The sequence below is a fragment of the Perca fluviatilis genome, chromosome 9, assembly GCF_010015445.1.
Source record: "Perca fluviatilis chromosome 9, GENO_Pfluv_1.0, whole genome shotgun sequence".
Taxonomy (NCBI): Eukaryota; Metazoa; Chordata; class Actinopteri; order Perciformes; family Percidae; genus Perca; species Perca fluviatilis.
Window position 1 is genome coordinate 32,033,430 of NC_053120.1, and position 18,172 is coordinate 32,051,601.

The 18,172-nt window shown below is 41.3% G+C and overlaps 1 protein-coding gene across 7 annotated transcripts in view; it reads left to right on the forward strand.

Moving 5' to 3' along the window:
* The window catches only part of mcf2l2 (MCF.2 cell line derived transforming sequence-like 2), a 376,220-nt gene that overhangs the window by 250,204 nt on the left and 107,844 nt on the right, over nt 1–18,172 (forward strand). For all 7 annotated transcript variants that reach the window (XM_039810745.1, XM_039810749.1, XM_039810748.1 and 4 more), the window contains exon 21: nt 16,720–16,842. In XM_039810745.1, coding sequence (XP_039666679.1) covers nt 16,720–16,842 — 123 coding nt within the window. The remainder of the gene's footprint in view (nt 1–16,719; nt 16,843–18,172) is intronic.

Sequence of the window (18,172 nt, forward strand, 5' to 3'; positions counted from 1 at the left end):
TACTGGACATACATTTTTTTATAAATAGCCATCTAATAGCCTACATTTAAACAGCAATAAAACACAAAAAAAACACTAACACTTTGATCCAAATTCCAAATGAAGCAATTACAAGACTAACTAAAGCCGCAAGCAGCGTTGGACGGGCCATCGCGCCTCTGCGTGCGTCGGGGTTACTGGCAGACACCGTTCCTTGCGACCGTGCATTTGCGGCAGTCAGACACTGCAAATCGTCAGCAATGAAACGGGAACTCCCTGCTGAGTTCAATGATACCTCACACAAGACTCTACATCATACAGTTCATTAGCAGTGGAAAGGGGCGTGGCCAAAGCATAGGGGTTGGGGCAAACCATTACCAAAAAAAAGGAAGTCTCTGCTGAGTTCTTTGATACATCACATATGACTCTACCTTAAACGGGTCATTCGATATAAGAGGGGGCGTGGTTTAAGCATAGGGGGCGGGCCAAACCATCACCAATGAAGAAGGAAATCTGTGCTGAGTTCAATGACACCTCACACAAGACTCTACCTTAAACGGTTCAAATGTTATGAAAAGGGGCGTGGCCTGAGTAAGTGGGCGTGGTTAAAGTATAGGGGGCGGCTCAGTATCACATGTAGACCACACATTATAAGTTTCATATAAATCGGATGATGTTTGTCTTATAAGGCACATTTCCTGTTGCCAGCCAAGTCAATTTTGGGCTTTAGGTGTCCTCAGGCCTGGACCCTTGTCAATTGTGAGAAATTTCGGGCAGATACGATAACGTACACTCAAGTTACAACAACTTCTTTGTCCATCGCTAAACACTCAAAATGGCTGCCACGCCACACCCACACAGTCTGACGAAAAGTTTTTCTTTCAATAACTTTTCATCTGTAAGGTGTTGAGATGATACAGACCAAGTTTGAAGTCCATCGGATGAAATCTCTAGGAGGAGTTCGTTAAAGTATAGCACCTTTCGAACTTTCAATTCAAAATGGCGGACTTCCTGTTGGGTGTAGGGTATGGCTCTAATAAAGTTTTATGTACATCTTGAGATGCTACATATGTGTACCAAGTTTCGTGAGTCTACGTTAAACGCACTGCAGGGGCTCAATTTTTCTAACTTTGTAGGGGGCGCTAGCGAGCCATTTTTGTTCGCCTATTCCCAAAACCCTTAAAATACGTAAATTTTCACCAGACTTGATGCGACCGCCAATTTTGGTGAGTTTTTGAATATGTTAAGCCCCTCAAAAAGCCAATTCATTTGACGGGAAAAATAAATAATTAAAGCTGCGAGCAGCGATGGACAGGCCCTCATGCCTTGGTGCGCGTCGGGATTACCGGTGGACACCACTCCTTGCGACCGTGCATTTGCGCGGCACTCAGACACCGCAAATCGTCACCAATGAAAAGGGAACTCCCTGCCGAGTTCAACGATACCTCAAACAAGACTCTACGTCATACATTTCATTAGCTTTGAAAGGGGGCGTGGCTAAAGCTTAGGGGGCTGGCCAAACAATCACCAATGAATAAGGAACTCTCTGCTGAATTCAACGATACCTCACACAAGACTCTATGTCATACATTTCATTAGCTGTGAAAGGGGGCGTGGCTTAAGCTTAGGGGGCTGGCCAAACAATCACCAATGAATAAGGAACTCTCTGCTGAGTTCAACGATACCTCACACAAGACTCAACGTCATACAGTTCATTAGCTATGAAAGGGGGCGTGGCCAAAGTATAGGGGGCGGGCCAAACCTTTACCAATAAAAAAATAAGTTTCTGCTGAGTTCATTGATACCTCACATAAGACTCTACCTTAAACGGGTCACCATTTATGAAAGGGGGCGTGGCCAAAACATAGGGGGCGGGCCAAACCATCACCAATGAAGACGGAAGTCTCTGCTGAGTTCAATAATACCTCACACAAGTGTAACGGGCGTGCATTGTCTTCAACAGTTTTAAATCAGGCTGGATGCACGTCCATTAACCTGCGTTATTCTGCGTTGTGTTCTATGCTGTGCTGAGTGAGTGAAGGAAGAAACCGGACCACAACCAGCTGCTGGTTTCTCTTTTAATGAAGGCAGAACGGTGGATTTGTCTGTACAAATCAACAGAAAAACAAAAGGTTCTGTAACATACAGTCTCCTCCACATAGCACACAGGCTCCTCTCAAGCTCCTCCTTTCAGCTAGTCTGGCGCGGACTGACCACACATACATGACTAACAAAACTCCTAGTATTAACAGCAAAATACTTTTAAATAAAAATGTGAAAATGAATTAAATAAACCATAAAATGCTCAATGTATTTAACATGAATTTCTTTTACATGCTTAATACACCGGGTGTAAACACATGTAAACACTATGCCAGATGAATTATAATGAACATTCTGTACATACCTGTACAAATCAACAGAAAAACAAAAGGCTCTGTAACATGCAGTCTCCTCCACATAGCACACAGGCTCCTCTCAAGCTCCTGTTAGCAGATAAATATACAGAAAACCCTGTGGACTAGCATGTGGAAACGTCTACTTTAAAGCTTGCAAAAAGTCTGTTTACAAGGTTTATTTTCAATTGACACAGTAACTGCATGTTCCCAACCTAGAAACTAACATTTATACATGCATAAAACAAGGTTTGCATTGTCCAAAAACCGAAATAAATGTTTAAAAATGACGAGCAAAATAATACATTACCTCCTCTCAGCTAGTCTGGCGCGGACTGAGAGAGGCCCCTGAATGACGGCACAAGGCCTGCGACGTCTTAAAGTGACAGTACGGGTATTAACACCTTGGTCTGAATACAACATTCAGGCATAAATATAGGCAATATAACACATCTTAAACATATAGAAAACAATATTCATCAGGATTTGGTGACATTTCAACCGTAAAAGTAAAGATAATTTCAACCTGGTTACACAAGGGTCTACATCAAACGGGTCATTAGTTATAAAAGGGGGCGTGGCTAAAGCTTAGGGGGCGGGTCAAACCATCACCAATGAAGAATGAAGTTTCTGCTGAGTTCAATGATACCTCACACAAGCGTTTACCTTAAATGAGTCAGTATTTATGGAAGGGGGCGTGGCTTAAACATAGGGGGCGGGCCAAACCATCACCAATAAAGAAGGAAGTCTCTCTGTAGTCTGATTTTAACGACACCTCACACAAGACTCCCACACTAGACCTTAAACGGTTCAAATGTTATGAAAGGGGGCATGGCCTGAGTAAGTGGGCGTGGTTAAAGTATAGGGGGCGGCTCAGTATTACATTATGACCACACATTATGACCACACATCTTTTAATAACTTTTCATTTTTAATGTAAGACATTATGATGGCACAGACCAAATGTGAAGTTGATAGGATGAAATCTCTAGGAGGAGTTTGTTAAAGTACGACAAGTGGAAATGGCTAAAATCGCACTAATTTTGAACTTTCAATATAAAATAACTTCCTGTTGGGTTTAGGGTATGGCTCTAATGAGGTTTTTGTACGTCTTGACATGCTACATATGTTTACCAAGTTTCGTGAGTCTACGTTAAACGTACTGCAGGGGCTCAATTTCTTTTACTTTTTACCGACTTTTCCTGCTAAAAGCTAAGGAGTTAGCCATCACGGGGGTGTCTTTGTCTTTAGCCTTTACAGAAGGTTTTCTATCCAGCCTGGAACTTGTGCCTCTTTTCGGAGTTGTTCAGCAATAAATCCAAACTCTTACATCCAAGATTTATCCACTTGATGTCCATCATTTATCACGTTTTCGGTCATTTCTGCCCATAGCTCCGTGCTACCGTCTAGTATAAATCTCCCATGATGCTTTGCGAGAGTGTGTTGACATTTTTCAACCAATGGGTAGGCAGGTCAGTCACACAAAGACTATGTAGATGAGTTCACTGCAGGGAATCCGAGCGAGAACAAAGAGTAAAGTGAAAAAGAGAGATAATTCCGGTCTATTACTGTTCTACAGATAAGAATGGCGTCACTGTTTAGATATTTGGGATACATTTGGGCCTTTTTTGAAGAAATTTAAATAGTTTGCCATTTATATGAGTTATAATGTTCATTATTTTTAATTTTTGCACCTGATGACTCCCAATATATAGGAGAACTGTTTTAGACAACACAAATGCTTGTGTAGCATTGGTGTGTGTGTGTGATATCAATAAATATGACATCATTATTTTGATTATTGGCAAAAGCGTCTGGACTTTTTTTGAAAAAAATTATATATTTTGTCAACTGTATAAGTTATAATGTTTATTTCTTCACAGTTTGACACCCAAGACATATGGGTACTGTTTTGGACAAGAGATTGGCTTAGCTTTTATTGTTCTGTGTGTGATATCAATAAATATCTGTGAGATTCATTTTTAAATTGATCTTTATAGCCAATGAGGAGACAAATCAGTAGACACCAAACTTGACACTGAAATTTTAACCCTGTGATGGCTGTAGCTGTGTCAAAGCAAAAGCATTTCACACACTGAACAATTTATGATTACTTATTTCTATATATTTATCCATCAATCTTCGTCGGCTTATCCGGGGTCGGGTCGCAGGGGCAGCAGCTCCAGCAGGGGACCCCAAACTTCCCTTTCCCGAGTCACATTAACCAGCTCCGACTGGGGGATCCCGAGGCATTCCCAGGCCAGGTTGGAGATATAATCCCTCCACATTGTTCCTCTTCAATCTGAGGTTCGACTTTCGGCCGAACCCTCCTTTCCAGCACCTTGGAGTAGACTTTACCAGGGAGGCTGAGAAGTGTGACACCCCTGTAATTGGCACACACCCTCTGGTCCCCTTGCCACCACCCCAGTCTGCCACTCCTTTGGCACTGTCCCAGACTTCCACGCAATGTTGAAGAGGCGTGTCAACCAGGACAGCCCCTCCACACCCAGAGCCTTGAGCATTTCTGAACGGATCTCCACTGTGGAGTTGTTTGACTACATCAGTGACTTCCGCCTGGGAAATTGACAACGATCCCCCATCATCCTCCAGCTCTGCCTCTAACATAGAGGGCGTATTAGTCGGATTCAGGAGTTCCTCAAAGTGCTCCCCCTCCACCGCCCTATTACCTCCTCAGTTGAGGTCAACAGTGTCCGATCCTTACTGTACACAGCTTGGATGGTTCCAAGAGTCCTCTGGGATAACATATCCCGGAAAGACTCTTTCTTCAGTCGGACGGCTTCCCTGACCACCGGTGTCCACCATGGTGTTCGTGGGTTACCGCCCCTTGAGGCACCTAAGACCCTAAGACCACAGCTCCTCGCCGCAGCTTCAGCAATGGAAACTTTGAACATTGTCCACTCTGGTTCAATGTCCCCAGCCTCCACAGGGATGCACGAAAAGCTCCGCCGGAGGTGTGAGATGAAAGTCTGTTGGACAGGGGCCTCATCCAGACGTTCCCAATTTACCCGCACTACCCGTTTGGGCTTACCAGGTCTGTCCAGAGTCTTCCCCCACCCCCTGACCCAACTCACCACCAGATGGTGATCGGTTGACAGCTCCGACCCTCTCTTCACCCGAGTGTCCAAAACATACGGCCTCAGATCAGATGAAACGATTTTAAAATCAATCATTGACCTGTGGCCTAGGGTGCTCTGGTACCAAGTACACTTATGAGCATCCCTATGTTCAAACATGGTGTTTGTTATAGACAATCCATGACTAGCACAGAAGTCCAACAACAAATAACCACTCTGGTTTAGATCAGGGAGGCCGTTCCTCCCAATCACGCCTCTCCATGTGCGCGTTGAAGTCCCCCAGCAGAACAATGGAGTGCCCCACTGGAGCCCCATGCAGGTCTCCAAGAAGGCCGAATACTCCGAACTCTTGTTTGGTGAATATGCACAAATAACAGTCAGAGTTTTCCCCTGAGCGGCGCTCAGCCGGGGGCTTGTGAGTACTTTGCCTTGGGAGACCCTACCAGGAGCACAAAGCTCCAGACAACACAGCCCTCTGGTTCATAGAGACACACAAACCTCTCCACCACAATAAGGTGATGGTTCCCGGAGAGGGAGATTCATTTTCCGTTTTATTTATTTATTTGTTTTTAAGGTCATACAACCTTTTTTTTACATTCAAGTGACTTCACTATAGCCCAGTTTTTCCTGAAAAAAATGATGTACATTGATTGACTATAGACAACAGGGTTGATGTTTTACAAGCCTTTTTAGAAAATAAAACCAGACGGACAAGAAATTGTAAAAATGGCCTCAGGGTTCTCAGCGTTTTAAGTCGGTTTAACATTTGGGGAACGTTAGTTTTTGGTTACATCGAACGTTCCCCTAATGTTCTTTTTTACATTCCCCTAACCTTTAAAAACTAACAACTATGGTACCAAAAAAAAATATATATATATAAGAATCAGAATCAGTTTTATTGGCCATATAGACACATACTGTACAATAGAGACAACATACATATAGGCACATAAACACAATATACAAAAAATACAACTATACAAATAAGACATGATATCAATACAAGTAGCCTACACATGGCGTGGGATGTAGAGTGCAAAGTAATAGTGCAAATGTAGTGTGCAAGATGCATATTGGAATGATAAAGTATGTGCAGGTGAATGGCTAAAGTGGGGATGGCCCACTTATCAGCAGTTCAGGAGAGTGATGGCAGTGGGAAAGAAGCTGTTCTTGTGTCTGGTTGTTTTTGTGTACAGGGATCTGTAGCGCCTGCCAGAGGGGAGGAGGCAGGAGGATGGCAGCAGTGTAGAAGATGGCCAATAGCTCTTGTGGTAGGCCATGCTTCCGCAGTTACCGTAGGAAGTACATCCTCTGCTGAGCCTTTTTAAGGATGTTGGACTCCCACTTCAGGTCCTGGGAAAAGATGGAGCCCAGAAACTTGAATGAGTCCACCTTTGACACTGGGCTGTTGGATATTGTGAGGGGGGGGCAGCACTGTGGGGTCCTCCACATCTGCTGCAGTCAGCGCGGGGAAGTTTTTCTAGGAGGCCACTAGAGTAGCAAGTAGAAGCAAAGTTACAAGTCAAATTAAAACCCCCTATCAGCCAAGCTAAGCATATTACTGATGTGAACAATAAAATAACACCTGCCTGTTATAACCCTGCAGATTGTCATGTCCTGGAAGGCCTTCTTTGTCTTTCTGCCCTGCAGGCTATACGGTTTTAGAATGTCATTGGTTGCCACTCGCCATAGCATGCGACGAATGGCAGTACCTCTGGTCGAACCTCCAAGGGTTATCAGGAAAAGTTGCTGTAAAACATATAGAAATACAAATTACAAATGTAGAACAAAGTGGAGAGCTTGTACAATCTCATTTTGTAAGAGAAGTCAGTTCAGAGGCACTTCAACATGAACTCTGAGAGGAAACTGTCAGCTGACCAGCGGAGAGACAGCCAGCAGTCTTGACTTTTTAGCGGCGGAGAGCAGCCGAGCAGCGGGAGTGAAACACAGACTCTGCCCCGCTGGAAAAACGGGGAAGAACCGACTGCTGACAGCCGAGTTTGAACTTCTAACAACTCAACTTTTTACCCGGGTGAAACTGGGAGGATTTACTGCCAAGAAACCGCGAAAACAGGAGGAGGAAGAGGAGGAGAAAGGAGGCGCTGCTTTGGACCAAGTTAGCTAGGCCATCCAGGACTGATTTTTTATTTGTTATTCTTATACTGTATTTTTTCTATCTTTGATGCTAAAATCTGCTGCTGGAAATCTAATTTCCTTGCGGGAGTCATCCCAAAGGGATCAATAAAGAGAAGTCTAAGTCTAAGTCTAAGGAACAACGATTTAGAGCAGTACTCCAGAATAAACGACATAGTGGTGACAGGGTTGAAAATAAAGCCTCAGTCATACGCCAAAGCAGCAGTCAGTTCAGGAAGAGGTGACGTGTTCAACGAGGAAGACAACCAGTCAGTTGAACAGCAACTGATTAAGTTTTTACAGTCAAATGAAATCCTAGTAAATGAGTAGGACATTGAAGCTTGCCACCCCCTCCCACAATCAAGAAAAAAGAAAGAAGAGGGCAAGATAGCACCCATAATAGTGAGATTTACCAACAGAAAGTCTAAAATTAGTTTACTAAAAAAAGGGAAAATGCTCAAGGGGACCAATGTATTCTTAAATGAGCATCTTACAAAAAACAATGCTCAGTTAGCCTGGCGTGCCAGACAGCTGTGCAGAGAGAAAAAAATTAAGGGTAAGTGGACCAGAAATTGTAAAGTTTATATACAAATGAATGGAACTCCTGAAACAGCTGAAGTGAAGCTAGTGAGAGGCCTAGAAGACCTAGGAAAATATAGAGGAAGATGAGGCCTTATAGCCGAGGTAACACTATGATATAGGCCACGAATACAAAACAAGCTTATGAACGTAAACCAAGATACAGATCCAGAAATTTACTTTTTTAACAATTTAGACAATTGCAATTATTTTTCTGTGGACCAATTTAACAATGAAATTAAAGTAGAAGACAACATTTCAATTATTCATTTCAATAGTTGTAGCCTAAATAAGAATTTCCAGGACATAGTTGATTACCTAAGTGAATTTAAGAGGCCTTTCAGTATTATAGCAATTTCTGAAACTTGGCTTGGTAATGGTAGGGGTGAGGAATATGAAATTCCAGGATATGGGTCAGAACACATAAACAGAACAGAAAAAGCAGGAGGAGGAACAGCGTTGTAGATAGAAGATTAAATTATAGCATAGTAGACAGGTTGACAGGGGCTGTGGAAAATGTTTGTGAATGCATAGCTATAGAGATTGTTATGAGCAGGAACAGAAATATCATGATAACCTGTGTTTATCGGGCTTTGAGTTATGATATAACTATGTTCAAGGATTGGATGGAAAAAGTGTATGCAAAGACTGAACAGAAGGTCATGTTTATATTAGGGGACTTTAATATAGACTTACTGAACCCAAACAAGCAATCAGCGATAGACGATTTCATGGAAACTATTCATGCAATGAGTCTATATCCCACAAAACCAAGTAGAATTACATCACATTCAGCCACAATTATAGATAATATATTTGTGAATAGTATGGAGAATAAAGTAATAATGGGCTTCTTGTGAAGGACATTACTGACTATCTACCAGTCTTTGCCATATAAAAAAAAAAAAAAGTGAAATGGATTTGGTTTTTATATAGCGCTTTTCTAGTCTTAACAACTACTCAGAGCGCTTTAACATAGTACAGGAACCATTCACCATTCACACACATTCATACACTGTGGCCGAGGCTGCCGACAAGGGGGGGCCTTATATAAGCTGAAGCTTCTGACCCTACCCTTTGGTTACGACCAATAAAAAAGAAAAAAATTAATTAATTCAGTTATAGTGATATTTGAATTTATGCAATTATATAGTGTTATCTTAGGGCAGGGTAGGGCCACTTGATTACCATTTTGTTCCTCCTCTCCTGTTGACCGAGACTCCTGCAGCTCGGTGACTGTTGAGCAGGGCGACAGCAACATGTCATCGACTGGAGCAGAGGGAGGTGACTGGGAGCTCCTTAAGAGCATGAGCAGCTCATCCATCTTTTCCTCAAATGTGTCGATCCGCTGTGCCATGTGGGTAATGGATGTCCTCATGGCTATGGAAAAAGTTTTAGTTGTTATACATTATATACTTGCATATGTGAACAACTTAAGTGAGTCTTCTTACCTCTCTTTGTGATGAGTCCCCTCCCTCTGTGTGATGAGTTCTGCTGTTTACAACAACAAAAAAGTTAAGTTACTCTCAAGTTCCTTGTCATGAAATTGTATTGAATTGGAAATGGAAAATTCAAAGCCACTGTACCTTCAACTGGGTCCCAAAATGAAGTGGCAGGCCGAGCTTGCGTTACAATAGACCCATCCAGCTCTGGGCTGGTTTCATGTGTGGTGTTGACTCATCTAAAAAGAAAGTATATATGAATATTGGTCAGTTCATTTATGGTAGGTTTCTTGCACATGCCATTGCAAAAGATGAACCTATGCTAAAAAAAAATAAAACTTACATGCAGGTGGTGGAGGCAGTGATGTCTGCTGACCTGAAAAAGGGCAGGAAGAGACTAACGCATCAGAACAGTCACATGATATGCACCAGGTTGAATTTCAGAGTTCCATGGTAGGAAATATGACTGGTTTCTTAAATGCATGCATAAATGTTAACTTATGGACAGGGCTTCCAGACACACGCTACATCCTGGAATGCTTTCTTGCTTGTGGAACATCTGAAATAAAAGACCATACAATTTGTACTGATTGTAAAAAGAATATTTGAAGTGTAAATAATGTAGTCTGTACTTAAGGTCTTACCATTACCATTATCTAAACAAACGATAGATGTATTTAGACAACCAAGGAGGTGTAATCATTATGTCGTGCTAGGTTAGCCTGCAGTTTCGTGAATAGAGCTTCTCTTAATACATCCATGGCTTTATCTCTCATCCACATTACAGGCTTTACAGCATACAGCCCTCAGATGTATCGTAAGATAAATGTTAAACCCTAAACCCACATCGGCTCCTAGGGACACATAAGATATTACATTAATGTTAGCTAGATACCTAGCTAACTAGCTCCATTGTTTAGCTTGAGCCGATAGCCCCGGCAGTTTTGGGAAACGCTAATGACGTTACATCCATGTAACAGGCTTTACAGCATTGTCCAGGTTCCTTATGGTGGTTAAAACATCACAGAGGGAAGGCTCAGTCTCTGTCGCCAACTTTGATGTATCCATAGGGCTAGCAGCGCTCGCGGCATAGCTAGCTGTGGAAAGCTAACTTGTTTCCCGCGTAAGCATTCGGGCTAGCAGTCTTGAGCGGAGGAAAGTCTTTACTGTTGAAAGTCGACAATGTCTTTCTTGGTATCTTTGTCCTACCTTGCGTTATAACACCGTTGGTAAAGTGTAATCAGCATATGTTTTAGTCAATGGCAGTATTTCAGTTAGAATTTTGGACCAAACAAACGGATCTTCAAACCTTTTGTGTGCCCTGTTCGCCAGGTGTATACCAGTGTATACGGAAGTCAGGACAGGACTTCAATCGGTCACCTGAAAGCAGAGGCACTGTCTTCCCCCTATTGGCATGGGGGTGTAACGTTTGGATTTGTACACTGAACTGAGCCACTTGTTAGAAGTGAAATGTGAAATGAAGTGAATTTTCTTAGTTGTGAAAATTGTTCTATTGATAGATTCTTGTTTTAAGTATTTTCACCTAATACAGTTAAAAAAACGAAATCAAGCACTAAAGTATTGTTTTTAACAAAATTATTATCATCCTAAAAATAAATATATTCTCTTGCTATGTTGTTTATCTTAGATTTTATAAGACCAATCGTTTCTGAGTGAATCTAAATCAAGTGACTGCAAACCTTTTATATGCTACTTCAAAAACTTAAATGGAGCTAGTATAGATAAACATAGATAAACAGAACAACCAAAAACAACCAAAAACAACTGAACGGGAACGTTGTGTGGAGGTACAGTGCAACCACAGGAGAACGTTTCAGTTGGTTGTTTCCCTTAACGTTTAGGGAACGTTATAACCCTGAGGGAACGTTCCTTAAACGTTACGAACTAACCTTTAGTTCCAATAGGGCCTTTGCTGCTGTCGGTGGTCGGGCCCTAATAATAATGATAATCCTTACAAAAACAATAGGTGCCTCGCACTTTCAGTGCTCGGGCCTAATAATCCTTACAAAAACAATAGGTTCCTTTGCACTTTCAGTGCAAGGCACCGTTGGGGCCTTGCAGTTTCACTGCTCCCGCCCTAATAATAATCTGAGCAAAAACAATAGGTCCTTGCAGTTTCACTGTTCGGGCCCTAATAATCCTTACAAAAACAATAGGTCCCTTGCAGTTCCTGCTTGGGCCCTCGCCCCTTACCCCAGGGGTTACTGGCGGACATAATATCCCATGTAGACCAAACATTCTAAGTTTCATGTAAATCGGAATAACTTTTGCCAAGATACAACCATTCCTGTTTCGACACCCACCTACAGGGAGTTGGTCCTCCATTACTTGCGCATATTTTTTGCTATCGAAATTATTTTTATAACTTTTTGTCATGAGGGTCCTCTGAGTCTATATGCTAGTTTTCGTGCCGATGGGACTCACGCTCCAGGAGAAATTAGAGAAAGTAGGTATCCCATATATTAATTAATATATAAATTAAAACGCCACCATCTAATGGCCGATTGCTGCCAAGTTTGGCACAGTTGCTAAACCGGCATGTTTAGACAGGAAGTTGCTGTAACTTGCACATTTTTTCAACTATCAAAAGGTCTGACATGTGTGCCAATTTTTGTGAGTTTTCCAGCATGCTAAGCCTCTCAAAAATGCGCTTGACATGTCGGAAGAATAATAATAATAATCCTTACAAAAACAATAGGTCCCTTGCAGTTTTACTGCTCATGCCCTGATAATAATTCCTTCAGTTTCAATAGGGCCTTCGCCGCTGTCGGCGCTCAGGCCCTAAAAAATTAAGCAATGCAATGTGGAAACAGTCATTACTGCAAACAACGCTAAAATTTTTACTGGACTATCACTGTCAGCGCTCGTGTGGTGATAGAGATGATACTCGCTAGGCTAGGGTTGTAGCACGAGGATTATGACTCACTGTTCCCAATGGAAACAGCTGTTTTTTTTGGCCCTAATGCAACCCGGTTAAATGGGACTGGACTGAAACGAGAGCTTTTCTGCCTTATATGGTCTGCTCATGAATATTTAGATGAGCTGCACGCTGATTGGTTGAGCTTAGCACGCACACACACACAGAGACACACACACACACACACACACACACACACACACACACACATACACGTTCCCCTCTGTGCCCATGTCCGCTGGCTTCAAACTTGATTTCTGCCTGGCCGACACACAAACTCATCAACTAATCTTACTGTACAAAGCACCAGATACAGTTTCGTTACATTCTATTCATCCTCCTGTGTGTGTGTGTGTGTGTGTGTGTGTGTGTGTGTGTGTGTGTTGTGTGTGTGTGTGCTTTCGACACTGTTCCCTGAGGATCCATGTTGGAAAAAAAAGTTTACGTACTATGTACCGCTGCCGGCAGGCAGCTCCTGCGCACCACCCATTGAGTCCACTGCGCCACTGATTTAAATCCACATGTCCTGTTCAATTGTCCGCTTTTCTCTGGGCCAGTATTCCGTATCTCCTGAGAGAGCTCCAGCCAGCGTGCAGCGGGGTCTGACAGTCCAGGCAGAAAGCCAGAAATCCGGGCAAGCACTGTGAGCTGCTGAACTCCGAAACAGTCGTACTAAATTTGCAATTAGCAACCAATTTTTGTAAAACGGCCCACATTTGAGCTTTATATAGTTGATTTCTCACCTAAAAAAGTCTCAGAAGTGAATTTAGTAATGCAGCAGCAGGCAAACTATGTATAAAGTGTCTGACATTTGCGCAACCTAGATTTAGAAGACTAACTGACCTCAGATCAGTTATTGGCCTATATCAATTTTTGGGCGTTACAAAGATAGAAGGTAGAGCCAAATGAGGAGGAGTTGAGAAGTTGACATCAACTTTTAGCTTTGTTCAGATTCGCCCGTTTTCAGCAGCAGTTTCAAATTGTGAGATTTGCAGAGGAAAGAGGTGTCAATGGGATTTTAGGTTCTATGTATGTCCTATTTACCCGCCAAACTGTCATTTTTCAACTATGATAGGGTAAAATCATTATGAATTCTATCACCCCTTTAATGAAAAGTGTTTTTCCCACCATCTGGAAAGAAGGTAAAATTATTCCCTTACCTAAAGATGGCAGACTAGCACTCACTGGGAAGTGAGACCAGTAGTGAGACCAGTAGACCAATCACTATTCCCCCAGTTCTATCACTATTCCCTCCAGTCTACACTCATCTGGACAAGCCTGCGAGCACTGTGAGAGTCATGTTCTTTGACTTCTCCAGTGCTTTCAACACCATAGTGAAGAAAATGGGTTGTGGTATCTCTACGGTGAGGAAATGCCTTTCTTATGTCCCTACACACATTGTGGGACAGGTGGCTAAATCTTGAATTTCATGTCACCTGCATTATTGTACACCTGTATGGTCATCTGCATCTAAAGGTCAACTAAAGAAATTAGTATTACAGTATTACATTGTCCCATAAGAACAAACACTATCAGTGTGCACCGTCGACTCTCATGATTAACAGTAGTGAATAGGCTGGTTTTCAATACAACTAAATTTTTCAGAAACACTGTCTTTTCTTTTCATCCCGTTTTCTTATATAACCAAATTGTTAGGTGTGATCAGGTTCATTCTCATTTGACTAGGTCAGCTGATGATGGCCAGATGATGTTACCACACCCAAAATCAAATGCTTTAAAGAGAACAGTTATTTATCGTGCCATCAATCATTGGAATAATTGCCCACTGAATATACGTAAAATGAATAGCAAAGTCTCTTTCAAGTACCATCTGAGAATTTAAAATTGTGAGTAGGGAATGGACATATTTACTGTATGAATGTAATACTGTAATAACTTATTCTGAATCATTTCTGATGATGTTTATAAAGATGTCTGCAATGTTTTAGTGCTTTTAGATTATCATTGTTAAGTGATTTCTTTTTGTTGTGGATCCCAGGAAGACTAGCTCGTCAAATCTATTCCATGCTCATTAAATCTTTTTGCATTTTTTCTACTATAATGAGTATTATTGCACGTTAATATACGTGCAATAATACTCGTGCTCTCACACAAACTCTTGCTCAGTGCGCTGTGCGGTCATGTCTCCCTCTCTCTCTCAACCTCTGCACTCTGTGCACACTTAACTCTGGCCTCACACACTCACTTAACTTGCCGCAGCGTTAAAAATGTGCCACAAAATCAACCAATCAGAAAAGCTAAATTGTGATTGGGTGTTCATCTCCAATTATTTTGCTAGAACTACCTACAGCAGTGATTCCCCAACCAGGGGTACTTATGCTGTTGCCAGGAGTACTCGGAAAGATTGTGGAGCAGCTCAACTAATCAAAATCATAATTGAAATTATGATTTTGATTTATGATGAATATATCAGCTGAAACACCTAAAAAAAGTTGTTTAAACTAAAAAACTATAGCTAAAAGTAGTGAATGGTAGAAATAAATAGCCTACTAAGTACTGACTAAACAGTTCAAATGATTAGATAAAAAGTAATGGATGACTGTTAAAACATTAAGTCACACTTAAAGTAGAAGACACATTTCTGACCAAACCAAGCTAAATGGTTACAGTTCAATTGTATGAAAGAAATACCAATATCCACTTCAATATAATAAATAGTGTTATGCATTTGGAATACATCGGGAATTGAATTGAGTTAATCTGACAGGGCTATAGGGGTACCTCAGACCAGTATTTTTTATTACTGACCTATATCACAGAAATGCCTTTGTGTGGTTAGAATTACAATAACTTATACCTCCTTGTGTGACTAACTCAAGCATCTAGCACAACAGTGGACCATACAGTCTATGCAGCAAACATGTCATCTGAACAGAACATGTAAATGTCACACTACAGCCACAATGCGGTTTCATTTTCAATAGATTTTAAAAATAAATAAGGACTACCATGCACAGTGCAAACACATTACAAAACTTTGCAAGTCTCACAACACCTCTCTGGTCTTCAGTGAAACCATATATTGGCAGTAGTTAGCTACTGCTTTTTGACATCAATAGCTAAAGTTAGCGTTAAAAACTGATAGCTAGTTTGCAAGCTTATACATGGCCAAACAGAGTAAAGGTTAATAAAACACAGTAACTATTTAACCAAAGTATTACAAACTACTTAAGTGTGATTTATGCTTCTGCGTAAAATCTACGCCATGGCTATGTAAGTAGGTATGTGGAGACACAGACCTACGCCAGACCCTACATGCACCTCTCGAAAAATGTAACTACACGTCGTGGCGACACACGTCGCTCGGCCGTGGCTTGGTAGCGTTGCATTTCCCCCGACTCATTTCCTGGTTCTCCTTCTCCATAAACAACATGAAATCAAGGAGAGGGTTAACTTTTCCTGCTACAGATTTCCCACAGTGGTCAGAAAGCACAAGGGAGATACTGTTTCTCTCACTATGACTCTAGAGTCGGTACTCACTCCGAAGCTAATCACAGTCACTCTCTAGAGACTGTGATTCTGCATTGTGCGGCCCATGATGTCATGATGAACATGCGCACTAGGGACAGTTTTTTGCATACTCGTAGCAACACCGCTCGTTCATGAGCTTGTCTCTGGTGGATACAACAAGTATACATGGAGAACTCCCCATTCATTATCTATAATATTCACTAACGTTAAACATTGTGTTTTCCTTGTTCCTCATCATTTAAATGCTTATCACAATAGACCCATGTATTAAGAGAACCAAGGAGATGGGATCATTATTGTTAACATGTTATTTCCCCTCTACACTGTTCACTACGGCACAAGATGCTTCCCGGTGTGTGCAGGTTAGCGCATGTGCGGTGTGTGTATCTGTTCGTGTGTTGAAGATGGTAGACACGTGAGTCCTAGCTAGCTGTGTACCGAATAAAAGTTTGAACTGAATAAACGTGTTTATTACAAGTAACAATTATGTTGTGCTATTAGCTACCACTAACGTTAGTTACTAGCCGATAGCCAGCAGCAGTTTGGCACAAATATTATGCCATAGTGGACAATTTAATAAAAATAAAAATACATTTGGACCCTTCTTCCTTGTATCCTGCCTTATTCAATCTTTTTTAACTCCCTTCCTCCTTCATGTCTTCCAGGAGATGTTAAAATGCAGTAAGGGGGATGGGACAGCTGAGTTGGAGGAGGCTTTAACCACCATGCTGGACATCATCAAGTCTGTCAACGACTCCATGCACCAGATAGCCATTACAGGCTTTGAGGTCAGTATGTAGATTCATCATTCATCATCGCCATCATCATCATGTACAAAATTAATACGTTGAGAAAACTTGATAATTAAGGCAACAGCTGCATTTTGACTTTACTCAACTAGTTATGTCAACTTAGTTTAAAAAGTTATACTGTTTACTTTTTAATTGAACCTGTATGTTACCAAACTTACAATTACTTGTCCTGCCAACTGATAATTTTTTTTTAGACAACTTGAAACTTTTCACCCCCATAAACCACTGCACCATGTGCTGACATCATACATTTCCTCAAATTACTATTATATTATTATATATTATTATTATTAGTCTTTTTGGAGAATTAATCGTTTGCTTTTTCATCTTTTCTAACCTATAAATGTTGTTATAATGTTGTATAGTCATGTTAAACGATACCATAGTGTCAAATAATGAGGTAAATGCATTTAGACTTGAGCCATGCTGACAGCTTGGGTTAGCTCTGAACACTCGGATCTCATTGTGTTTCAGTTGGGTCTTTGAAGAGACCCTGCATTTTACAGAGGATAGCTTTGTGAACTGGGCACAGGTCAAGTACGTGTTTTGCAAGTCTTTGTTACTAAAGGACAGGTCAGTTCCCACTTTTTTTGGCCAACCTGTAGCTTTCTGCGGTTTACAACCTGTAAGTATGCTTTATTGGTTGTGTATTTGTGTTGTTAAAAGCAAAGAACGTAGCTACTGTAACATTACTGTCAGAGTGTTGATGGTTGGGGCTAAACTGCTTTGATTCAGTGCTGCATCAGAGAGCAGGCTTGGTGCAGCCCTAATGCAAAATGAGCAGCCGGTTGCATATGCAATTAGGGCCCTGACAGAGCCTGAAAAAGGATATGCTATGTTGCAATATATGTTTGCTAGGGGACATTATTCAGTGAGGGACCGGGAGAGTTTTGAGTGTTACACACCCAGAGTTATTTATTTATTTTATTAGTACTTGTATGTGACTGCATGGAGATTGCCGAGTGAAGTACTTGAGTTCACAACAGTGTTTGTCCTTATTATAAGCATGAACAAAGGCTTATTGAAACAGCTGGCACAGTAGTAGAGACCTTTTCAGTCTCTAATGTTACATTTGGTATGTAAGCCTTAGCTAGCGTGCTAGCCAGCTAACACTATTGTGATGATATATTGTTGCTGATCTTAGCAACATCGTAGCTTTTAACGTTAATTATAAATCCACCTTCACCTATGATTGCTAACAAAAAAATCGCCATTTCTAATGTAACATAATGTTAGATAAAACAACCCAATGTAACCACAAAACCACAAGCTAACATTAGCAGTTATCCGAGGCCTAATGTTATAG